Source organism: Netta rufina, assembly GCF_964035555.1.
Source record: "Netta rufina genome assembly, chromosome: 1".
NCBI lineage: Eukaryota > Metazoa > Chordata > Aves > Anseriformes > Anatidae > Netta > Netta rufina.
Genome location: NC_140123.1, coordinates 23059906 through 23085497, shown reverse-complemented (window position 1 = coordinate 23085497; position 25592 = coordinate 23059906). Strand labels below are relative to the sequence as shown.

The window sequence follows — 25592 nt, the reverse complement described above, 5'->3', positions numbered from 1 at the left end:
GTTGGACCAGATGATCTTGGAGGGCTTTTCTAACCCTAATGTTTCTGTGATTCCACACAGGGACACCCGGGGCCACGAACCCCACGGAGCAGGCAGGATCCCCGCCCCCGCCCCCCCCCCTCGGCCCGGCCGTTACCGGCCCGCCCCGCGCGCGCTCCCCGCCCCGCAACCTCTCCCCCCCAGCCCCTCCCCTTCCCGCCTGACCCCGCCCCCTCCCCCCTCCGAGCCGGCGGCGTCCGCGGTCTCCATGGCAACCGCTGACGTCACGGCTCCCCCGGCGGCGCCGATTGGCGGGCAGCGTTCGAGAAGGCGGCCGAAGGCGGAAGCGGAAGCCGCACGTGGAGCCGGCGAGCGGCCGCCGCAGCTTCTGGAAACTTCGCCGCGTTGTGGTATTTAAAGCGGCGCCGCCGCCCGCCCGCCTCCCGCCCTCCGCGCCCGCGCAGCGCCCGCACCGCGCCTCGGCCATGGCCGTGGTGGGCTTCGACCTGGGCTTCCAGAGCTGCTACATCGCCGTGGCGCGGGCCGGCGGCATCGAGACGGTGGCCAACGAGTTCAGCGACCGCTGCACGCCGTGAGTACGGGGGGGTGAGGGGGGGGCATGGGGGGCGCGGTGCGGGGCCCCCCTCACGGCTGGAAGGTGCTGGAAGCTTCCAGGGGGTGCTGCCGGGCCGGCTGTGCCGCGAACGGGGCAGCTTGTCCCCCCTCTCCTGCCTTCCCTCCCCTGGTTTAATAAATCCCCACCGAAATCAGGGTGATTTAAGGTAAAAGCCACCCCAGCAGGTCCGGGGGCCGAGTTAAGCCGCCTCTTGTTCTTTGCAGCTCCGTGGTTTCCTTCGGGTCCAAGAACAGAGCGATCGGCGTCTCGGCTAAAAACCAGGTAGGTCCCTTCCAGGCGCTCACAACTCTAAAACAGCCGCAGTAAGCTGCTGAAGTACTTCTAGGTGTAAACAGTCCCTGCCCGGTACTTAAAATCAAGTAACTTAATTTTCATTGTCAGATCCTGCCCTCTGTGCCGTGCTTCCCTCAGAGAAATGCAGGGAGGCTTTGCTAGAACTTCACTGCTTTCTCTTTTATTAATAGTAATATTTTCCAACCGATGACACTCTGACAGCTTGAGCATCATATTTCTGTTCTTAATGCCTGTATGTACCGTTTTCCTTGCATTTACGGTAAAACCTTTGAGTTGCTGCATAGAGCTCCTTAAAATTATATGGAACAGGAAAGTGTTGCCTAAGGTTCCTAAAGTAATTAAGGTACCTTACTGCCTTTGCTTCCACTGAAAGGTGAATGCCTGTGTGGTTTTTTGAAAATATAAATAATCAAGTTTTATTGCTTAAGCTGCTCTGAATGGGTTCTGAAGAAATACTGAATGCTTTCTTCATGGAAGTCATATTTTCATGTTAAAGGGAGAGCTAAATTCTCTCATGACTCAGAGTAACTAAATGTAGTGGTTAAATAAATCCTCAGGTATTGTCAAGCCCTGAACTGGAGGCTTGTTGCATAACTACTGCTGGTAGAGACCAAGCTTGCAGCCTCTGCTGGCCTGTGCAGATCTCTCCTGTAGTAGAAGTACTGCAGTGGGTTTCCATGGAGAGAACACTAAAGGAGACTTTTTTCCCCTGTAATATCTCACTTCTTAATTTTGAATGGCCAATGAAATGTGAATGGCTTAAATGTTTGCATCTGTGCATACCCTTCCAGTTACAGGTTAATGTTTGGAATAAAATAGTGAATATGTAACTGGGTTTTTTCTTTAGAGAAACTTGATTTTAGCAGTGCTTTTGCTTATTTGACTGTGATTCCACTGATTAGAAACTTAACAATTCACTTGCATGCAAAAATGAGTTGTTACTCAAAACAGCAAGTGATGTAAATCTTACGTAGATGCTCTTGGGAGTGTTTCAGTGCTCTGTTAAGTGCAGCTGAAGAGTTGAAGTAAGCTGAAAGTGAAGTAGATTCTGTCTCTAAAACTGCTTTTAAAGGAATGCGCTCCCAGTGATGAATGCCTGTGAGTTCAGTTGCCTTCAGACTAACCTTTAATGTATATTAATATGTTTTCTTTGTGCTTGGTGAGCATCTATTTTTCTTGCTGTAAGTGTTCAGTCTGGCAGGTATATTGTTTCTTTTGTAAATGTGGGAGTTTCTTCACATGAGCAACTGAGAGCTACATCTGTGTCTTTGAGTGTACTAGCTACTAAAATCAAGGAGTAAGGTGGTCCCTTTCCTTCTGTTTCCTATTTAAAAAAAAAAGTTGTTGACTAGTGACTTCAACAGTGTGACTATATGAGAGCTTATAATACTCAGAGGTGATCTCTTTCCAACTTGAGGAGCTGCTGTTGGAATGTATTCTCTGAGAACTGTTTTACTCTTAAGTCAGATAGCACTGCAGATGAGAGCAGTATCTTAGTTAACAGACCGTAATTCTCTTTCTTAATTGTGACTAAGCAGGAAGATATTGAAACATGCTACAGATCTAATGGCATACAATTACTCTAAAAATATCTAAAGATTGTTCTCTTGGAAAAGGCTGTGAGCGTAATTCTAAATTAGGCTGTAAAAGCCATCAGAGTGTTTGTGCTTCTCTGCCCACTACATAAAAATTATTTTTGCTTGCATGTTCTTCAACAATACAGCTATGAATTACGTAGCATTCAAGTACGCTGGAGTTATGGCTATACAAATGAGGCCATGCCAGGAAATGGTCTTGGACACAGCAACTTAAATATTGCATTACGGTATTGGAATAGTTTCTGGCAGGATTTCAGCCTGTACAAACTAGTGTTCCTCCTAGTAATTGTTGATTACTGTTGGGTGATTAGAATAAGCCAGGGACAGTTTGCAGGAGGAAATTTGGGCGTGACAAATTTCCCCACCCACAGCTTTTTGAAGGTTTGTCTTTAATAGTACAGATATGGCTGGATTCTTTGTTAGGGAGTTGCTCTGTTGGAGATCTGTTGTAGTTTCATCGCTTTCTAGTATGAGATGTAGCTTGAATTCTTTAATTCCATGATGTTTTTTTTATGCAATGGGAAATTGATACTTTTCTTTGAAGGTAGTGAAAGCTAGAAAAATGTTCATCATTTGACTCACTGTTATGCAGTCTGTTGGTGCCTGCCTAAGGCTATTCTAGAGAAGAACATGCTTTTAGTTTCTCTCCAAAAGAATGGGTTTCATTCTACTTTGAGATCTGTGCTGTATCTCTCTTAGGACAGTCTAGCTGTCTGCTTTCTGTTCTGCATTGTATTCCTGATAAAGAATGTTTCTCTTGGTCAGTTGGTTCTGTGGGCAGCTCATGCTGTAGTTCAGTGTGTACTTTAAACTGACATTGGGACCAAAATAGTGTCTCATGCTTCTCACTGTGTCTATGAACTGTGTCCTTTTATGGTCTGCTGTAAGAATTTAAGGGACTGCTAGGTGAATGTGAACGGGGAGCTCACCTGGTTTAAGAAGAGCTGAAGGAAAAAAAAGCGTTGAAATGAATGAGGAGGCTGATTGTCTTGAAGCTAATAATGGAATGAATAGTTCTGTGTGCTTAATGTGATGGCAATTTGTGACTAGCTGGAGGTGAGCTGGCTGGGGTTGGAGTACCAGTTCACAGATGTGGCAGATGCTTGGGAACTGGCTCTTCTTCATTTACTTGAACTGCATCTAAAGTAGATGACTAAAGAATGGGCACTATAAAATCATATTACTGCTCACCTTATTGTTTTGAGGTTTTAGAGATACTTTTATGATATTTATAGTAAATAATATATGATGGTCTGTGTGTAGCCCTCTGAGTCAGATTTCTGTAGTAATGAGTTAGTATAAAGCACCAGATACTAATTACAGGTTCTATAGAAACTGATGTGGTAAGTGAAATTTTCTTAAAATGCGTGATGCTGGGGGGTATATAGAGCAGCACTGAATGTTGCAGGCTGATGAAGAATAGATTTCTGAATGTCCTGTGTTTTCTTGCAGCAAATCACTCATGCCCACAACACAGTATCTAACTTCAAGAGGTTCCATGGCCGCGCATTTAATGATCCTTTTGTTCAAAAGGAAAAAGAGAAGTTGAGTTATGATCTAGTTCCTATGAAGAATGGTGGAGTTGGAGTAAAGGTATGTTTGTGGTGTAACTCTGCTTGGTTTTAGATCTACATGGGAAAGTTTACATTTCAATGCCTAGTCAGCAACATGCAAGCTTCCTTTCATTACCCTAAAGGTTTTCTTTAACCTTTCTCTTGAAGAGGAGCTCTTGTATGAATAGCCAGCTTGATCTTTAAGTAGTGCATGTTAAGTATCAAATTAAGATTCATTTGCAAGTAATTGCTGAAATACGAGCTTCCCTGTTGGCAAATTGTACATCCAGCTCAAACATTACAGTGGAGGAACTGCTAAGATAATTACAAGGTTGTATGGCTTTGAAGTATTAACCTTTCTGTCACTCCTGTGTGGAATGCACTGTTACAGTCTAATTACATGGTTACATATTCCTTATAAAGTAGTGTGAAACTTGATTTAGAATTGTTATAAGTGAGTGATTGCCTTTAGGACTGTCTGGTATCCTGTAAGTTACTTGACTTGTAACTGGCCAGTTACAACTCAGTCTGGGTCTGAGTCTTGCTTACACTACAAGTTCAGTGGTAAAATGTCAGCTTTTCCTAGGATAGGTGCAATCAGCATTAGATTCATGTACAAAAGTGTACAAAAATAATAACAAAGCCTTGTAATTTCACATGTAATACTGCTTCACTAATGAAGACCCTGGCTTACTTAAGGCTGTGCATTTTGTTTGCTGCTTTTCTTTATACCTTGAACTACTGCCTCAAAACTTGAGCATAGAATCAGGCCTTGGTAATGAACAGATTGCATAAGAGATTATGCTTTAAAAGAAATGTAAGGAAGGAGAGTTGAGCTTTTTGAAAAGAGGAGGTACCTTTTCTTATATTGATTGTGACTTGTGATGTTAATGTGCATTGCAGACAGAAATTGTTTTCCTTTAAAGTGCATGTAGGAGTCTTTTATGTAAGTGGAAGTGTAGTGTAGTAAGAGAACAGTGCTACTTGGTATCTCTTCTTTTTTCCTCAGTCTTTGCAGAGCAAATCAGTAGCTTTTTTTTTTTGCCTTTTTTTTCACTCTAACTGCAAAAAATAAGTTTTAAGAACTGATTCAGTCTGTCTTACGTGGTAAGACTGGGATGTTTCTCTGCTAAAAGTGAAATGCTTTGTTTTTTTTTTCCCATTGGAATGATGTGGATGAAAGGCAAGTACTGCTTTCAAGAATCAGTTGTTACGTGCTCCCTCACCCAATCATTGGCATTATTACCCAGGAGACTGATTCAGTAATATTTTTGTACTGTTCCCTTACCAAGAAATTAAACTTTTTGCTGAGCTTCATCTTAAGTTTTTAGTTGATTCATGTGAACTGTTGAGGAGCTTCTAACAGAAGAGCTGCACAAGTCTTGAGCAGACATATACAAGTGTCAGGAGGAAAGAGCAGGTAGTTTGGGACTTTTCTGTAGTTGATAGTTGTAAAAATAAATAAATAAAAATTAATGACTTTACTGTCTGGCATGACATGTGACCCAGCCTTATTTGTGTTCTAGGCTCAATCACTTCTAAAATCACTATAAACTCAAGTTAATTTCTTCATCTGTAATATTGATGCTGTTTTCAGTGTTTTAAATCTGAAAATGTAATTATTGCTTCTGTAGACATCTAACTGGTAAATTGTAAATTGCAGTTCTATAATAAACTAATTAAGCATGTCAAGGTTAAATTATTAGTCAGCCTAGCAAAATTTTTCTTCCCATTGAAATGATGGTATTACTTTACCTATTTCTTCTATTCAGGTCATGTACATGGATGAGGAGCATATCTTCAGTGTGGAGCAGATTTCAGCTATGTTGTTGACTAAATTGAAGGAGACTGCGGAGAGTAACCTGAAAAAGCCAGTAACAGACTGTGTTATTTCTGTAAGTAATTGTAGTGTGCAGGAACATCATGTCTTTTAAACTTCAACTATTGAGGACATTTTGTTTCTATTCATGTATACTGAAAAAGAACACCAGATAAGTGCTTACAAAGGGATTAATCCTAACTAGCTTTAGAGCTTCTGACTTAAAGAAGTCCCAGGGCTACTTCCATATTCCAGTCCCTGAGCCAGTTCATGAACTCATTCCCTTAGGAAATGTGTGAATTTTGGGACAAAGAATGCCCCTGATCCAGTTGTTTACCCTTCTGCAACTTCATTCCATGACTAAGCACACTCAAAGATACCTTTATTTATCAAAGTTTACTCTCTGGCAGATGAAATTAATTAACTTTGTTTTTTCAATGTGACTGTACAAGAGAACTATCTCAGATCAAGAACAGTCATTCCATTCTAAAGTATAAAATACCATCTGCCTCTGTGTTCACTGATTGAACAAATCTGTCTCCTGTTGTATCTATAAGTATTTGAGTCTGTTGAGAAGAGTTTGTCTACTTGATATCTGAGACATCACAGGTCACTGTCCAAAGCTGATGAGAGAAATCTGTAGCAAATTATCAATGTACTCCTTCAGAATCTTACCACTTGTCTGAAGTCATTTTGGTCAAAGCAGTTTCTCTGTATCACTTAATTGGCAGATTCTGTCTCTATCTCCATAACACCTTGTTTTATATTTTGCACCAGTATTTACGGTCCCTGGTATTTGTATATAAATAATTCAATTGCTTCTTGCTCATGTATGCTCATTTAAAATAGTGGATGTTTGTTTAATTTAATCTCAGCTTGACTGAGTAGAGTACTTAAAATCTTGGTTCAGCAAACTAGTTACATGTTTAAAACTTGCAGTGAGCCCATTCTTGAAGATGAGGAACAGATACAATTTCTATGAATGCTTTCAGATTAACAGTCTGTCTCATTTTCTGATATTACTAACTTCTCATTCTCACCTGCTTTCTTCAGGTTCCATCATTTTTCACAGATGCTGAAAGGAGGTCTGTTCTGGATGCAGCCCAGATTGTTGGATTAAACTGTCTTAGATTAATGAATGACATGACAGCTGGTAAGTACAGAAGACAGCAGTTCCTTCAAAGTGTGCCTATGGCAGCAGGTGTATGTAGTTACTCCAGGAAACAGTGCTGGCTTTAAAAATTGGATGTGAAACAAACATTCTAAACACCTGTTTCTCTTATTTTGCATCTTCCATATTAATGTCTTGTGTGAAGGGGTAGAAGAGAGAAAGCTTTAGTGGTGGTTATGTCCCTGAGTATGTACTTAGGAGTTGCTGCATGTGCTTGGACTACTTGTCAAATTAGTTTAGCATCTGTATTTCCTGGAAGAAAACCTACAATGCCTAGTTGTGTGTTCTAGGCACTCTTAAAAGAAATTCATTGATTAATTGTTAATACTTTTTAACTTCCAAAGTATTTGTTGATATAATTGTGGTTTTAAAACAAAAATTGGTAATTGATTTCCTCCTGCTAATGTGTTAAGGACTCTAAAAATGCATTGGCATAACCAAGAGCTTGTCTGGTGTTTACTTAAAACAAATGTTCTTATTCTAAGTTTTCCTACATTCCCTGTTTGCATCTGGGGTCTACTTCTTAAATATTGTAATGATTAGCACTTGTTTCCTGATTAGTACTTCTTTCCTCCAGCACTTTGATAATCCTTAGCCCTCCTCTGGACTTGCTCTAAAACTCCATTTCCTCCTTGTGCTGGGGGCCCCAGAACTGAACACAGGGCTCCTGCTGGGGTCTCACAAGAGCAGAGAGGGAGAGTCACCTCTTGCCATGCTGGCCACGCTGCTTTTGATGCAGCCCAGGGTATGGTAGGTCTCTGGGCTACAAGTGCACATCGCTGACTCACGTTGAGCTGCTCATCAACCAATACCACCAAGTCCTTCTCTTCAGGGCTGCTTGCAGTCCACCCAGCTGTATTGGCACTTGGGCTTGTTGAACCTCATGAGGTTCTCACAGGCCCACCTCTCAGACCTGTCCAGGTCCTTCTGGATGGTGTCCTTTCCCTCTAGAGTATCGACTGTACCACACAGCTTGGTGTCACCAGTGAACCTGCAGAGGGTGCAGTTGATCCCACTGTCTGTATTGCCAGTGAAGATGTAAATGGTGCTGGTCCCAATACTGACCCTTGAGGAACACCACTCGTCAGTGTTCTCCACTTGGACATTGAGCTGTTGACCAGAACACTGAATGTGACCATCCAGCTGATTCCATTCTTAGTGGTCCATCCATCAAATCCATGTCTCTCCAATTTAGAGACAAGGATATCATGCAGGGCAGTGTCAAATGCTTTGCACAGTTCTGGGTAGATAATGTCAGCTGCTCTTCCTCTAAGGAAGATAATTTTAAGGGTGTAAGTAATTTTTGACAGAAATTGATGGAATGGTATCTTAAAGTTTTTCTGTAATAATTTTCAGATGAGTATCTGGTAAAGCATAAGATTCCTAACAAACATAGATGCTTGGTCAGTATGACTCTTATGTTGAATGCAATGTATTTGCACCTAATGAAGAGCAAATCCGACAGTATCATTATAGAAGCCATATGTGCCTGTTTCCATCATCTAGTCTTAGCTTAATTCTTTATATAGCAAAGAGTGCTCTAGGAAATGTGATAATGTGAATTCTTGAGCTGGGTAAGTGGGGAGCCCACATCAGGTATGCTTTTTAGTAAGGATCCTTAGAAGCTTTGCCACTGGAATGAGCAATTCACAAAAATGTAGATCTTTCATCTTAGTACCAGCAGCTTTCCTTTATTGTACAACAAAGCATTTCTCATTTTCTTTTCCTTACCTAGTAAGGCTATTGAGTACTGTCCAACACTTCCTAATTTTAAGTGTTACAGTCTTTGATAATATCTGTGGGGGGTGGGGTCCTTAGTTACAGTAGAGCAGAAAATAAAAAACTTTGTATTTTCTAAAGAGACAAATTCTGCTGTGATTTTCTTCATAAGACTTGACTTGGGAACAAAGGTAACTTGTTCAGCATGCTCAAAAAAAATACAAACACTGTGTTGGTCTTGTTCATTCACATTTTGTTCATTCACATTTCAATCAAATCTAGATCTCAAGGATATAGCACTTGGATGTATTCCATGCAATATAGTTGGGGTTTAGTTAAGCACCTGTTCATGACCTGGCTGTGGGAGGGATTGAATGAGGGGGGCTAGAATTTATAGACTCCCAAGGAATCTACACAGATGAGAATGAGTGTACAAAGTGCAGGGCAACTTTATTGGATACCAGAATCCATAAGTCTCAAGCCACTGATCAATGGGAAATGAGGCTGAACTTGTTCCAAATAGTCACATCAAAACCAGTAGATCCAGATTAAGGAAGTCAGTGAGCCAGTGTCCCTTCCTCCTTACATGAGAAGGTGTCAGTGTGGTAATAAAGCATTGTTCCTCAGAGTATGTGTTCTCTGCCTGCCTTACCACCTTCGCTAATGTTCTAATTCTCTTGCCTGATAATCTGGCTAGGAGCCTGGCCTATTATCTTCAGTTTGGGGTTTCTTCTGGCTAGAAAATGTGAGAATGTGCATTTACATATGCCAAAATCTGAGCCTTTCCTACATAACTGTGTAGGTGAAACTCTCTAGGCCTTTTTTTCTTTAATTACTGCATCAGCCTCCTGCCTCACTGTGACACTGCTATATATCCAAAATGCTGCAGCAAAACTGTTACTGTTCTGTCCTTTGACTGTATCACCCTGTGTTTATATGCCACACTGGCTTCTGTTCCACACTTCCACAGCACTTCACAACTTGTGCCTGCCTGATGCTCTGTGTAGACTGAGATTATTCCCTTTTGCAGCCTCTCCTGACCATTCATAGCATTCTAAGTCATGACCTTCATGCCTGGGAGATGCTTTTTAAATTCAAAACTGGGTTTTCCTTATTAAAGTACTCTGCATCTTTGATTACTATGAGACACTAAAAACTGAGCTGTTAGTAAACAGATCAAAGGAGATTAACCAACCCTTCAAACAGGGTCATGGATTCTTAGTTTTGCATGCTTAAACATTTAGGGACAGAGCATACATGTGACTGAGGAAGGACTTGCTTCTTGGGTCCTACAGCATCCATGTTAATGGAGTAAAGCTTTCATGTAGGAAAGACCTTGCATAGGTGAATGTCTTTCCTGGCTGCTCTTCATTCTGTAGCTTAATGTTTGCAGGGATGTGATGGCATTCAATTGTAAACTAACCAGAGGTTACATTGATATCTCTTTTTTTTTTTTTTGCAGTGGCTCTGAATTATGGAATTTATAAACAAGACCTTCCAGCACCTGAAGAGAAGCCACGAATAGTTGTGTTCGTTGATATGGGACATTCTGCATTTCAAGTATCAGCCTGTGCATTCAACAAGAGTAAACTAAAGGTAGTAAGATTAAATGAAGATGAAAGACTTTTGAGACAGTAGAATCAGCTGTATAAACCTGTTTTTAAAATTCTGAAATAATTCTTGCATTTGAGGTGCAAAGAAGATTTTATCAGTATTCTTCATTAGGATGACTTTAAATGGAGGCTGTAAATTGCTCTGTAACACCGATGTGAGATATGTAGTGTAATTACTACCTCTTAAACTAAGTGGATGGATTAAAATTGTGAATACTTAAGATTGTCACCTACTGAGGTTTACTTCCCTTGTAAAATTGAAAAGCAACTTTTTACAGATGTGGTTATATAAATACTTAAGCCGAACACAGGCTGACTTGCCCCTCACCTTTTTCAAAACAAATGCTTGCTGTTATTGAAAGACTACCGTTTTGATTCCTGTTGAGTGTTAAACTAATTGTGTCCTTTAAACCAGGTACTTGGCACAGCGTTTGACCCTTTCCTAGGTGGAAGGAACTTTGATGCAAAGTTGGTAGATTACTTTTGTGCAGAAATAAAAACGAAGTACAAACTGGATCCAAAATCGAAAGTTCGAGCTCTTCTTCGTCTGTATCAGGAGTGTGAGAAGCTGAAGAAACTGATGAGTTCTAATAGCACAGACATTCCCCTAAACATTGAGTGCTTCATGAATGATACTGATGTATCTGGAAAAATGAACAGGTGAGCTCTATAGAAGATGGTTAGGTTGTAGCTTTGGTGGCCACATTTCTTGAGTGTTTATTTCCGTATCTGAAAGAAACTTACAGTGCTAAAATGAAGTGCAAGTGTTGAATAGCTTTAGAGTTTCTAAGTGTTAGAATAACTAAGCTCTGATAGCTGAGCACTACGCTTCAGCCTTTGTTTTCAGTGTGATAATACATGCGTAAGAAGCTTGTTCTTCCTGTAAAATGGCACACTTAAAACCATGCGTTGATGCATGCAAACCAGGGCGGGGGGTTGGCTATTTAGGTCTGCAGTATATTTTAGGTAACCTAAATCCCATACTGCTCTTAAGATAGAAACAATTCAAGCTCTCCTTTTTTTTCTGCTTTTACTGAACTGTGGATATTGGGAGAGAAATGGAGGACAGAAATGGCACTTCTGGGGGTGACTTGATTATGCCCAGGGTGTAAATAGTCTTTCCCTGTGCATCTCTCCTGCATGCACTCACAGGCACAACTTCATTTGTAGTCACTGCACTGCTAATCTTCTAACTGCTGTCAAGTGAGTGTTTTTTTCTCCAGTATTTACGAAACAGATTTTCTTTGTAAAGGAAGCATGAGTGTTTTCTGCACTCTTATCTGTAACCTCTGCTTAGAGGCAAACATACAGTGCCTGCCCAAACAATACCTTCATCTTACTATGTTAGCTACATTGATAGCAGCATAGGAAAATCTGTAAGCAGCTGTTCATGTACTGCCTTGTTGCTGGCTGTCACTTCAGCCTGCTCACAGGGGCTTAGCTTTTCAAGTCTTTTTGTAGAGTAGTTAATAAACCTGATCAGAAATCAAAATCAGTTTAGAAACAAATACCAGAAAATCTTAAGGGGAGGGGACAGTCATGGTGTGGTTGACATTTCTTTTCTTAGGTCTCAGTTTGAAGAATTGTGTGCTGACCTGCTGCAAAGGATAGAGATGCCTCTGCTTTCATTAATGGAACAAACACAGCTGAAAGTGGAAGATGTAACTGCTGTAGAGATTGTGGGAGGAGCAACGCGCATTCCTGCTGTCAAAGAGAGGATTGCTAAATTCTTTGGCAAAGATGTCAGTACAACGCTGAATGCAGATGAAGCCATAGCTAGAGGCTGTGCTCTGCAGGTATGGTACCAGCAGCACTTGAGAAACTGAGAAGTTAAATTTCCTGAGAGTGCTGTCTGAAGAGGTGGCCAAGCAGTGTTGTGAGAAATGGTTAAGTGTGCATACATTGCTCACTGAGTCTTTTAATGGGACTGTGCTGTTAAAGAATTTGGAGTACTCTTCTGTGGTGCAGCAGCTTATTTAAAGTACTGATGCTGGGTGTATTCTATAAGCAGCCTGCTCTTCTCTTCAGATGAAGGGGCCTAGGAATCTTTTCTAATGAGTGGAATTTAAGAGTCACTGTCAAGCTGAGATGTTTTTATCAATAAAGTGTACAAGATCTATGTAGAACCTAGAACATTGCAGCTCTGCATTTTCTGGTATCAAGCTTTCTGTCAATGCAAAACTGACTTTTATTCTATTTTCCCTGTCACCTCCAAATTATTTTTATACATTCTAATCAATGAACTATATTTTACAGGCAAATCACTCATTGTCTTCATTCTCTGCTTTACTCATTCCCTTATTTCGATTCTTTCTCTGACTTGTTTCTTGACCCCACTAATCGCTTTCTATCACTAGCAATCAATTGTCTGCAGGGAAGTAGAACCTGTAAAATACATGCCTAATGTTTTATTTTTTATTAACTTTAGACCTAAGTAAAGCAGCACTTCCGTTCTTTACAGTCCTGTCATTCCTTTAGACTGCTACCTTTTTCACAAGCTGCAGTAAGAATAAGGTTGAAAGTGTTGCTTACTCAAAAATATGAACATACACGTATATCTGTGTTCTCTTACAAGACTATTGAAATCAAGCAACTCACCTAGCTCTGTTTTAGTGAAGTCACCGCAGTTCTCCTTTTCGTGTTTAAATATGTTAAAATGTTGGGGGCAGGAGCTAGAGCAATTAATTAACTGTAATGTAATGCATCTCTTTCTTTTAGTGTGCAATTCTTTCTCCAGCTTTTAAAGTGAGAGAATTCTCTGTGACAGATGCTACACCATTCCCAATATCTCTGTTGTGGAACACAGAAGCAGAGGACACTGAAGGGTAGGTAGCTCAAACTACTGTTCTGTGAAACTTTTAGCCTTTGCATTTAAAGGATAACTTTTTCGGTTGCATTTAAACTAGGTTCTTGGCACTCTGATGCAGAAAGCCTTGTACATCATACACCACAGATCGTTCATGGTGGAGATTCTGTTGTAAAGGCACGAGTTAAAGTTTTATCCATAACTACCCTCATACATTAAAGATTTAAAAAAAAAAAAAAACTTGAACTGACAAGCAATATACTCTCTCGCATTACCTGTATCTGTCAGGTTTTGAAATATAAAATGAACTACAAAAACTGTTGTATACTGATACATATTGTATACTGATATAACTGTTGTATACTGGGCCCCTCGCTACAAGAAGGACATCGAGGTGCTTGAGCGGGTGCAGAGAAGGGCAACGAAGCTGGTGAGGGGCCTGGAGAACAAGTCCTACGAGGAGCGGCTGAGGGAGCTGGGCTTGTTCAGCCTGGAGAAGAGGAGGCTCAGGGGCGACCTTATCACTCTCTATGGGTACCTTAAAGGAGGCTGTAGCGAGGTGGGGGTTGGCCTGTTCTCCCACGTGCCTGGTGACAGGACGAGGGGGAATGGGCTTAAGTTGAGCCAGGGGAGTTTTAGGTTAGATGTTAGGAAGAACTTCTTCACTGAAAGGGTTGTGAGGCACTGGAACAGGCTGCCCAGGGAAGTGGTGGAGTCACCATCCCTGGAAGTCTTCAAAAGACGTTTAGATGTAGAGCTTAGGGATATGGTTTAGTTGGGACTGTTAGCGTTAGGTTGGAGGTTGGACTCGATGACCTTGAGGTCTCTTCCAACCTAGAAAATTCTGTGATTCTGTGATACCATTTTTCTTTATGGCTTTTTTTATCCAAGGTGTTCCTAACATCTATCAAGCTTCTGGTTTCTGTAGTAATATTATGCACTATGAACATTGTAAACTTAAATGGATACTATTTGTATGGCTAGAAACAGAAGCAAAAATTTTACTCCTCTGGCTTCATAAGACAAATTTATTGGAATTGCCATGTTTGAAACTCTGACCTACGTTATTAACTGTGTCATGCCTATGGGAAATACATCTTGCTGTCTAAGATGTTGGAAGTTCTGAGGTTAACTTTTGCGGAGCTTAAAGTACTAGAGTAGCTGTTCATATTCTTTTTTGCTGTTTTTTCCTTTTTTCCTTCAAGTTCTCTGTAACTCAGCTTTCTCTTTTGTATTTCTTGTGGAAACACAGAACTTGATGTTTCTTCTGTCACAGGCTTCTGAGAGCAAACTCTGGATTCCCATTCTAGGTGGAGCTCTTGTTTTCTCCCACTGAGGTTGTTAGATGAGATGCTTTCATAGGAGATTAAAAAAATGTTTGGAAATCAGAATCAGGCAGGCATAATGGCAGACAGAACCTAGAAGAAGAACATAAAATAAAGCTAGTTGTCTTTCTGTCATATCGGGGAATGAATAATAATCTGGTGTCAGTGTTCTCAAATGAGCCATAGAAGCTGAGTGAGTAAGGAATTAATGGGACTATAATTAGCCTTTTGAGACTTAAGTGAGGAACAGTGCAAATTGTGGTTTAAATTATGCTATTCCAAACTCAGAATGTCTTTGGAGGAAACAAATTTTGGAGGACTGCTGCTAAACTGCCACCTACGTCTAAAACTTCTTAAACTTACTTGCTTCTGAGACTCAAAATTAGCAGAACAGGATACTATCTGATTACAATACACAACAGTATTTTATTTTCCTTGCAGTACAGTAGAGGAGTATCTTGGGGTTGTTCAGAAGGGTAAATGTGTCAAAGCATAGTGGTGTTTTTAAAAGAGTTCTGATGCTAAATCAAGGTCTTTCAGCTCAAAGATCGTGCTAAAAGTGATTTTTCTTTTTTTTTTCCTAATCATAGGGTTCATGAAGTGTTCAGCAGGAATCATGCAGCACCTTTCTCCAAAGTTCTTACCTTCTACAGGAAAGGTCCATTTGAGCTAGAAGCATTTTATTCTGATCCTACTGGAGTCCCGTATCCAGAGACAAAAATTGGTAAGTAGCTGTCTTGGAAGTGTTGCTGTCTTAAGTTGTTTGATAGCAACGTTGGTCTTGAATTAGCTCTGTAATAGTGGTGTGCTGTGTTGCAGTAAAGCTGTGTGATGTATGTATTTAGGTCTTGGTCTCTTGAGGACTCAGTTATCGACTGTTCTGTTCCATAGGTAACCAAATTAGGATTTTGTCTGGCTTCAAAAGTTGCTTCCTTCCTATAGTGAACTGAAGGGGAACTGTAACAGAATGCTCATGACTAGAATGAGAATTGCAAGATCTCTTCTGCTAAAGCAGTCTAGGAACACTTGAAAAATATCTCCTGTATGTAGAGAACTTAAACGTGTGTTACACAGGAGCAGTGGAACTAGAGAATATATCTTGTTACTGGATGTTGCATTTTTTCTGTTCTTTCTGGGTGTGACAAGTCTGCTTTGCTTAAAACTTATTGAGTGCTAAGCAGTAGGAACTGCAAGACTAAGGCGTTGATTTGAGTCCTATTGCTAATGTGAGCAGTCTTTGATCCTTTTTGACAAATTACGACATTTACAGTGATGACAGGTATGAGGAGTTCATAATTCAGTTAGAAAAATATTTTTTTGGTAAAGATAGGTCAATTAAGTGCTTGCTCTGGAGTTTTAAGCATGCAATTGGATGTTGCATTTTTGCATGTTAAAATTAAGCTAGAAGTTGTTGAATTGGCAAGTAATTGCTTGGTTTTGTTAGAAAGTTCACTGGTTACTTCTTAGACTTCAGTATTTCAGGCTGGTAGAAACAATGACAAAACTCAGGAAAATAATTTATCCCTGAGCTATTGATTGGTTAGGTATTTCATAATATAGCTGTTCAGTTTGTTAACAATACACTTACAGTTTCACCAGAATCATAGTGTGGAAGATAAACTACTAAACTTGATATGGTTGGGAGAGTGCACAGGGCAGAAACATCGGTCTGATTTACCAATACTTCACCTACTACTTAATGTACTACAAAGTCACCTATAATTTTCAGTCGCCTATAACTTCCTCAGCAGGAAAAATCAGTTATTTTTCCCTACACTGAACCACCTTCTCTGGTTGGCTCACTGAGAGCACAAAGTTCAAACACTGTCTTAGAAGCCAGTTCAATATTTTGTAGTTCCAGAATGACAGACTTCCTTTCATGTTAGCTATTCCTGTAAAGACTAGTAGTGGGATTTCAACTTATATGGATTTAACAAATGAGATGTTTAACTCCTTTATTGCAACTGAGTGTGGATTTTGAAAATCAGATTGGTTTCAGCTTATTCACCAATTAATTTTGCTCAGAACAGAGTCAGTTGCCCTAATGGGTAAGTCAGTAGCTCTGATGAGACTACTGAAAGAGGACAGGTCACAACTGCAGTGTTATTGGATTTACAAGAGAGGGGATTACATTCTTTGGTCTGTAAAGTAAGCTGATAAAAGATTATATGCATAAGGATCAGATCTGCTGATGAGGTGCGTGTGTGTATCCAGCCAACGAGGATATCAGTAAAGCATCATCTCAGGTCACTGTTCTTGTGATATACATATAATAGGAAGGAAAACAAGTCTGTTCTTTTGAGTGTCTGATCTTGCTTTTTGTATATTGTTAAGCTAACTGTCTGCTTTTTAGTTCAAAATTTCAAACATTGTGGGAGCTACAAAACAATTTCACTTCTCCCTAGAGTAAGAGATCATGAAAGACCTATATGGATGAAAAGCTGAAAAGACATTTTTAATTATACTTCTAGAAATCTAGAAATACTGTTATATCTTGTGTTGTAGGTCAACATACCACAGCACTGGCATTAGATTAAATCTTTCTAGCTTTTGTTCATTCCATGGTAGCATCACAGGTAACACAAGCAAGGGGAGCAAGCTTTTACTTTCCGTATTTATTCCATGTTTCTGTATAACTAGTGACAGGAGAACCTACCCTAGGTGATGACAATGTTATGCCTTTGTATTTGGAAGGTAAAACTGATGGAACAATAATGTTTTTGTTTTGTATTTCATAGTACTTATTTCATTGAGGGACCGTGAGATTAGCACAGGTATTAGTGGTGTGGTCAAATACTTTTTTGTCTGTGTGGAAGAGGAAGTATTTTTCTAGCTCTGTGATGTTACCTATTTTGTTCCACTGTGTGAATTGTGATTCGTTTGATTTCTAGGTAGGTATGTTATCCAGAATGTGGCAGCCCAGAAAGATGGAGAGAAGTCTAAAGTCAAAGTGAAAGTCCGTGTCAATACTCATGGCATTTTCAGTGTGTCCACTGCATCCATGGTAGAACCAGTTAAAAGTGAAGATAGTGAGGATGTTGGTGTTGAGACTGAAGTGGAAACCCAGGACCAGAGGCCTGCTGAAAATTCAAATGATGTGAGTTACCCCTTTCTTGTGTGTGAATATCCTTGCTGATGGCAGCGTCCCCTGCTGCTACATACTTGGGAAGAGGAAAAAAAAAAAATCTAAGGATGCAAAATGAGGCTAATTTTGAGATGTGCATAGCTGTTAGAAAAAACATTTATCAGAAAAGGAGAAAATCACTGCCATCTTGAAAATTATGTGGATTTTAAATTCACTTTTCAGGGAAAATGCCAAATGGCAGGAAGCAGGTTGCTTGAGGGTGGGGTTGCTTACAGCTGATACAGTTATCGGAGTGTTCCAGATAGGAAAACTTGGTTTGGGTTGTTAGTCATCCGTGTTCTCTGTGTCAAAAGGATTTGTGCGTAATCCTCTGCATTAGTGAAGTTTTAGAACTTCTCGTGGAAGGGAAAATTGGACCAGTTTTTACAGCATTGATGGGAAGGGGAACAGTGGGGAATAATGTGGTGGACTTGATGCTTTAATATTTTTCTGAGGGGGGAAGAAACCTTAAGCTATGACTCAATAAATTAAAAGCCACTTTTTAAAAAGAAAGTGGTAGAATTCACACACGCAAGTATTGTACTGCCAGGGTGGCACTGGTAGGTAGCATTTTCACCAGGTCCTTATCTTATTCCTAGTCTGTATCAGTTAAAGCGTGTGTGTCTGCGTGTGCACAGAATGTTTTCTAGGGCACTTGGTATAGTATGTGCATCAGAAGTGGTGCCCTGTAACTTTGATTAAATTCAAGTGCACATGCCTTCTACATCCTTTGTGCCTGGGCTTTCATTTCAGAAAAATATCCAGCAAGAGAACAGTGAGGCTGGAACACAGTCCCAGGTACAAACTGATGGTCAGCAAACGTCACAGTCTCCCCCTTCATCAGAACCTCCCTCTGAAGAAAACAAAACCCCAGATGTCAAGAAAGTGAGTGACCCTTTAACTCTGTTGAAAATGTTATACTGTATAATGGTGGCATTTAAAATTGTAATATTCCAGGAAAAAAGTAAGGAACTTGGTACTCAAAACCTCTTTTCACTTTTAAACCTTTTAGTAATTATGAAAAATAATCTGTATATCTTGTAATGATTTTTCATAAAGAGTTTGCAAAAGAAATCCTGCAAGAAGTAAGTCCCTCTCTACCACTTCCCTGTCTTTATGCAGTCTTCTGTAGCTAATTTGGTTGAGGTGCAGACACTTCAATTTAACAGCTGTTAAGAGGCCAACTTACTAGGTGTGCTGAGAGAAGCTGGAATTAAGAACTCATAAACGGAAGGGGAGATAATCAATGTGAAAAACATGTGCCTGCATGATATTGCTAGTAGTTTCCTTTCATCCATGTAAGATGAAAAGTGTTTTTGGATTAAAATCTTGCTGCTGTCAGCACCACTAGTGAAGTGTTAAGCTATAGAGGGGTACTTCTGGAAAAACCTGCAAATAGATGATATATTTGGGAAATGTCCTTGCTGTTGTTCAGTACTTGCTGTGAAATAGACTGGAAACAGGCTAGGATGAGAGCTGGGCTGCCTGAAGGGAAAGTGCCTTGCAAGTATATTTTCAAGATTCTCAAAGAAAACAAGATCTCTGCATGTTCTTCCCCATTAATGTTTCTATCATCATCGTGTTAGTTCATCAGAAGGAAGTCAGGAATATTATCTTATTTTTCTTCTCTCCAACTCAGACAAATGAGAAGAAAGGTGATCAGCCTCCAGAAGCTAAAAAACCCAAGATAAAGGTGAAGAATGTGGAACTGCCTATTGAAGCTAACTTGGTTTGGCAGTTAGGAAAAGATCTTCTCAATATGTATATTGAAACAGAGGTGAGTTAGTGGAGCTTAGACTGTTTCCTTGTTTGCAGCTATTAACCACTTGTCTGCTCTTCAAGGCGCAATGTCTGATACTTTACTGTAACCCTAGAGGGTAAACTCAGCTAACTTAAAGTGAGCTAATAACTGTTCAACTTTAGCACAACTGAGAAATCTTAACAAAAGATTGGAGTGTTGTTTATAATGATAGTTTCAGAGCACTGGTGCATGGAATGAAATCACAGATTGGTTCAAGCTATTGTAATCTAGAAAAGGACATTCCGTTTCTTCAGGTGAGTCTACTTGGTAGTTAAGAGAATTCCAGAAGTTAATGTGAGCTAAGGTCTGGGGGAGATTTGGGTGTTTTACACCACCCATGCTTGTTAGAAAGCTGTTTGAATATAGGTATTTTTTATTTTTTTTTTGTGATTACACAGGGTAAGATGATTATGCAAGACAAGCTGGAAAAAGAGAGAAATGATGCCAAGAATGCAGTGGAGGAATATGTGTATGAGTTCAGGGACAAATTGTCTGGACCATATGAGAAGTTCGTTTGTGAAAAGGTAGGTTATAGTTTCAGCACCTTCTCTTTAAATACTGACACAAAATATCTATTCTGTATTCCTTGGTCAAGCTTTATCACCCACCTATCATGGAAATAACTGGAAATCTTAATTCCATTGAATAATGGCTGGGGCTGATCCAGAATTAGGGTCAGGCTTAGCAAATAGTGTGTATCCCTAACAACTTCACTCTCTTTGCAACAGAACTTATTTTGCTTCCAAGTAAAGTTGTTGACTAGAAAGGGAAGCTGTGTTGAATTCACAGGTAAAACCATGAATTAAAATCGCAGCCCAATCATTGGCCTAGCCCAAGGCAAGTGGCTGTAAATGCTGCCTATGTTGCAGGTGTGTGTTCTCAGTTCAGAAGCTGGTGTGGTTTATTGGACTTAATTAGACAAAAATGTTTATGTAGGAGGCCAATAATTGTTTATATTTACCAGTGTACTAGCATAGCCAATTGGTGCGTATTTTGGTGTTTGACATGTTGATTTATATTGACACACAGGATCTTCAAAGCTTCTCTGCACTCCTAACAGAGACAGAAGGCTGGCTGTATGAAGAGGGCGAGGATGAAGCTAAGCAGGTGTATGTAGACAAACTGGAGGATTTAAAGGTAGGTCTGTTGTTATGCCCGAAGTGAAAAGCAAAGTTTCCAAAATACCACAGGAAACAATGTAAACAATGTTAATGAAATATGTAATGCACGGGAATTGCTTTTTCTAGAAATTAGGTACTCCAATTGAAATGCGCTATCAAGAAGCAGAGGAACGACCAAAGGTGTTAGAAGAACTGGGACACAGGCTCCAGTATTATGCCACAATAGCTGGGGAATTCAGGAATAAGGTATGTGGCCTCGAAGTACCTTCCTTTTACCACATAGGGTTTCACTGAGGCCCACCAGCTGGCAGAGGTTTCAAATTCTCTCAGATTAGCTGCAGTCTTTGGTTTTGTAGGTCACCAATTTAACACCACAAATGTTTCCTAGTACGCAACAAAACCTCACACAGTGCATCACTTTCAGTTGCTTGATGCTTCTCGATGTTTTCAGGCCAAAAAGTACATTCTTAAAAGAGGAAGAGTGATTAGACTGGTCTGATTCTCAATGTTTTAAAGGCTAATTTGACTTCTTTAGAGTTGTGCTCTTCTTTCCATTCCATTGGGAACAAGAATATGGGTATAGCACTGAGCTGAGAAGCATTACTATAAAAGCTACCTGGGAGAAACTAAAACATTGTGCATGTTTGTGTACATGTTTCTTTTGCCAGTGCTATTTGAAGATACTTTCTTGATAAGCATGCCTGCCTCTGAAAAATTTAGTCCTCGGGTTTTAATGGGGCAGTCCACAACACCCAAAATAACTTTGAGATTTGCAACAAATAATTCTGTATTCACAGCTATAATTGCAAAATTAGCATTAAGTTAAATTATTCAGTAGTTTTATAGTCTTGAAATTAATATTAATGAATACAGTATGTTTAAGTACATCAAATCCATCTTTTGAATTCCCAGCAAAAGTCATGGGTGATGCTGCAGAATAGGTCTAGTGCCCTGGTATCAGTTAATTGTGTGACTGTTTCTGAGGCTCAGAGTTGAACAACTCTGTAACCCTTTCTATGTACAGCAGGATGGCATGTTCTTAGCTGCTGGGGGTCTGTGTAAGATTCTCAAGAAGGGAAGGAGGGTGTACTTAGCAAGAAGTGCTAAGAATGTTGTGTTATTTTATTGGCAACTTCTTTGAAGTCTGTATTTGCTCTGTGAACTAACTTTCCTATTTGAATATTGAACAAAGGAAACTTTATTTTTGTCTGTACTTCTTCTTGTCTCTTGTAACATATCTAACTTGCTGATGACTTTTTTTGAAAATCAATGAAGATAATCTGTAAATAACTGGGATTTTCTTGTAACTTGATGCCACTGAACTTGACATTATTACCTAATAAAAAAATGTGTACCTTTGCAGGATGAAAAATACATCCATATTGATGAAATGGAAATGATGAAAGTAGAGAAGTGTGTTAGCGAGGTGGTAGAGTGGATGAACAATGCTGTGAGCGCACAGGCTAAGAAGAGCTTAGATCAGGATCCAGCTGTGCGTTCAAGTGAAATTAAGGCAAAGCTACAAGTAAGTACCATAAAAAACTATAGAGGCTGTTTCTAAAGATAGGCTAGCATAAAAAGCTAGACTGATCGCGTGCCTCTTCCCTTCACCCCTTCCTTTCTTATTTCACCTGACTGCTCCAGTATTCTTAAAGGGTGCTTGGAAGCGTGGACAAACAGATTGAGTAGAAAGTAGAGGAACTGTGCCATACTGTTAATAATTTTGTGGAGCTATTGGCATTGTGTCTTTCAGTCACCTTAAAAACTCAGATTGTTTTCTTTATAAAAGAAAAAAAAGGTTAAAACCAAGAAAGAAAAGATTTTGTACCTTTCAGCCATTCTGAAAAACAATCACACGTGATACTGAAAATTTTAAGTGAAGAACTTTGTGCACTGAACTTTGAGAAGTAAATCTGTTATTTCAGGGTACAGTATCTACTCGAGAAACAAATAAGCAAGTTTTAAAACAGCCTTTGAGGCACAGGATTCTTCACACTAGTGAAGCTGATGTGTCCTTAATGCATATTTTGAGCATATTTTTTCCTCTCGCTCTTCCAGGAGTTGAACAATGTCTGTGAGCCTATTGTGACCCAACCAAAACCAAAAGTTGACTCTCCTAAGGAGGAAAACCCCTTGAATGAACGGAGCGATTATAAAACTGAAGACATGGGGGAAGATGACAAAAATTCAGAAATGCCTCAACAAAATGGCGAATGTCATCCAAGTGATCAAAGCACTGTTAACATGGACTTGGACTAAACCACAGCACTTGCAGCAAGTTATTTCATCCCATGACAGAAGATATTTTTGCTGTCGTATGTGATTGGGGGGGTGGGAATGCATTGTTTTGGGAACTATTTATATTTTTTCTTAACTTGTCTGGAATATGTTGTGTTATGGGAGGAAAGAATAGTAATAGTGTTGGTCATGACTATCCTAAAAGGAAAATTGCCTTGGTAACTTTCAGATTCCTGTGGAATTGTGAGTTCATACTAAGCTTCTGTGCAGTATTTAACCATTTGCATCACTAAAGATGAAAAGAAGCCCTTGCTCTGAAATATACTGCTCCTTCAAAAGGTTGTAATCGAAACCTTCGTAGGCATTTGTAGATGCCAAGGTAGTTTTCTTTCATCTGGACATCTGATTGGGTATGTCAATAAAAAGCCAGTGTCTGTCCCGTTCATAAGGACTTTCCAGAATAAATTCTTCTGTTCTAAGGCTTTTGGTTATTGCAGTCCAAAGCATTTATCAGACAATAAGATGGTGAAATGTGTTAGTAGCATGCAGAAACGCTTACGTTTCGTCTCTTGCTAAACAATACATTTTTCATGTGGGGTATATAAAATGAAGGAAATGCTAATTCTGTTAGTGTTATTGTGAAGCCTTTTAATGAGCTTTAAAATAAAGTTCATTTTACTGGTATCTCCTGACTTTTTTTGTTTTGGTACTTCTGGTGTAAGCATTGACCTTCCCGCTGTTGGCAACAGATAAACAAGGCTGGTTTGTTCTTCCACAAGATTAAAAAAAAAAAAAAACCCTCAACATTTAGCATAGAGATAGAAGGGACATAGTTTAGTCATGGGACTCAGCAGGTCATCTTGACACTTGGACTTGATCTTTGAAGGTCATTTTCAACCTAAATGATTTTGTCTTAGAAGAAAGTTGTGCAGTGAGTTCAAAGCATTAAGTTATGAATGTACAAAATCCTGTACCCTAGAGACAAGGATCTGCAGTTCAGAATAAGATGCTAAAAATGGCTAAATACTTAAACTAGGCTCTAGTTTAAGTATTTTGCTCTGCATTTTTGTTGCAGACTAAACTGAAAAATTTTAAATTTTTTCATCCCATTCTGAATAAATGGCTCTGGTTAGACCGTGGTAGTAATTTAAAAATTAAGAATTCCTCTAAAATCTGAAGGAGCTTAGTTTTTAGGTATGTGTAGCAGAGGTATGAGAGGTATGTGTATTTGCTGAAAAAGATCACTTGGGTTCTGAGAGAGCCATCAAACCATGGTATGGAGTTAGACATGTGAAGTCAGGAGGGAAGGATTTTTCTTCTTGGAAGCATATTCCAAAAGGTGTTACCTCTACTGATGCCTTAGAGCATAGAGTCCATGTGTAACTATGTGACACTGGATGCTGGAAGAAGCTATGGAAGTCCCATCAGATTTCAAAATCCTGTTTGAAGTGTAGAAGGTGGAGTACTTAGACACTAGTATAATGGCAGCATCAAGGGTTAACAGAAGACTGTGCTAGTTTATTACTTGCTGAACTGGAAAGTGTTGCTCTGGCACTATCAGAGACACCAGAACTTACATTGCAAAATCAGTAGGATGCTGTAGCAGGAAACAGCCTGATCAGAGAAAGGCTTTGTGGGGACATTTTATTTTAAGTAGGATTCTGCCAGAACATCTAGTCCTGGATCTACAGAAAGAAGCTTTGCTGGCCCTGGAGTGATGAATTATGTCTTCAGTTACCTTGAGAGAAGGTACTGCTCTATTTTTCCTCTAATGAACTTTCATAAAAGAAGTCTGTACTGAGAACAGATGAGTCTGTTTTCACAGGTTTCTGGAACACTTACATAGCAGCTAATAGTGTGGTAAATGCTTGATCCCTAATGATTAAGTGGCTTATTTAAATACTTAGAGTGCTTAGGCTTTAGTCTGAGGTGAAAAAACGAAGGCAGAAATCAGTGATTCAATTTTCCCTCTTCTCCCCTCCCCCTAATTCAATGAATTTCTTGCTTTTTAATTTATCTTTTACCAGACACACATGAACGCCATTTGTTTGTTTCCTTTTTCACCTTAACATCAGTAACAGGGAGGGGAGGATGTTTGGGATGGCAGTTTCATTCCTTCATGCTGCAGCATGCTGAAGCAATGCTCAGCAGTGCGAGGAATTGATGGCTGGCCAGGTTAATCTTACTGGCATAGTGATTTACTGGCCTCTTACCCTGTTCCTGATTATTGCACAAAGGTCTGTCTGTCTTTTTTTCTTCTAAAGGAAGAAAACTTAATTGCTCTACAAAAAGGTTTTGAAAGCCTTTTGACAGAGTGTCTTGGATAGCGTGAGTGAAGTCATTTACTTACAACACTCGTCTCCTAAATTCCCTACAAGATCTTTACAACCGTTTTTGCTCTTACAGCATTACTAATAGGGAGAATATCCATCAGTATTCAGTGTATTCTTACTGAGATAATGGTTTTCTCAAGCTGTGTTTGGGTTCTCTGGACTTTCTCAGATCATAGAGAAGTCTAAGGAATACAGTCATGAATTTCTTTTCTAGAAATGTGTGTGATGTATACAAGGAGGTCAAATCCCCTCTAAAAATATTTAATGTCATAAATGGAAAATACTCAGAGCACTTACTCTTACTGCTTTACGGGGTCATTATTAACCCTAGTTCAGAGTATAAAGATGCCTCAACTGCCGTTATCTTGTCATCATAAGACTTGTGAATTAACTCTGTCTTTAAAGTGAAGTTTAAAAGCTCATACCACGTGAATTGCCTGAAATTTGATCTTCCTGTGATT

At 39.7% G+C, this 25592-nt stretch overlaps 1 protein-coding gene across 2 annotated transcripts; it reads left to right on the top strand.

The window, feature by feature from the left end:
• Nucleotides 1–337: 337 nt before the first annotated feature.
• On the top strand, nt 338–23476 carry HSPH1 (heat shock protein family H (Hsp110) member 1). 2 transcript variants are annotated; one of them, XM_084295276.1, is made up of 18 exons: nt 338–571; nt 820–877; nt 3961–4101; nt 5834–5956; nt 6934–7033; nt 10233–10366; nt 10799–11043; nt 11951–12179; nt 13102–13208; nt 15105–15238; nt 17406–17611; nt 18392–18523; nt 19278–19415; nt 19838–19963; nt 20469–20576; nt 20687–20806; nt 21924–22085; nt 22619–23476. In XM_084295276.1, exons 1-18 carry the CDS (start codon nt 465–467, stop codon nt 22817–22819), a joined length of 2571 nt encoding a protein of 856 aa, XP_084151402.1. In that variant the 5' UTR covers nt 338–464; the 3' UTR covers nt 22820–23476. The 2 variants fall into 2 exon arrangements, with proteins under 2 accessions (XP_084151402.1, XP_084151403.1); XM_084295277.1 differs by lacking the exon at nt 18392–18523.
• Nucleotides 23477–25592: the final 2116 nt, after the last annotated feature.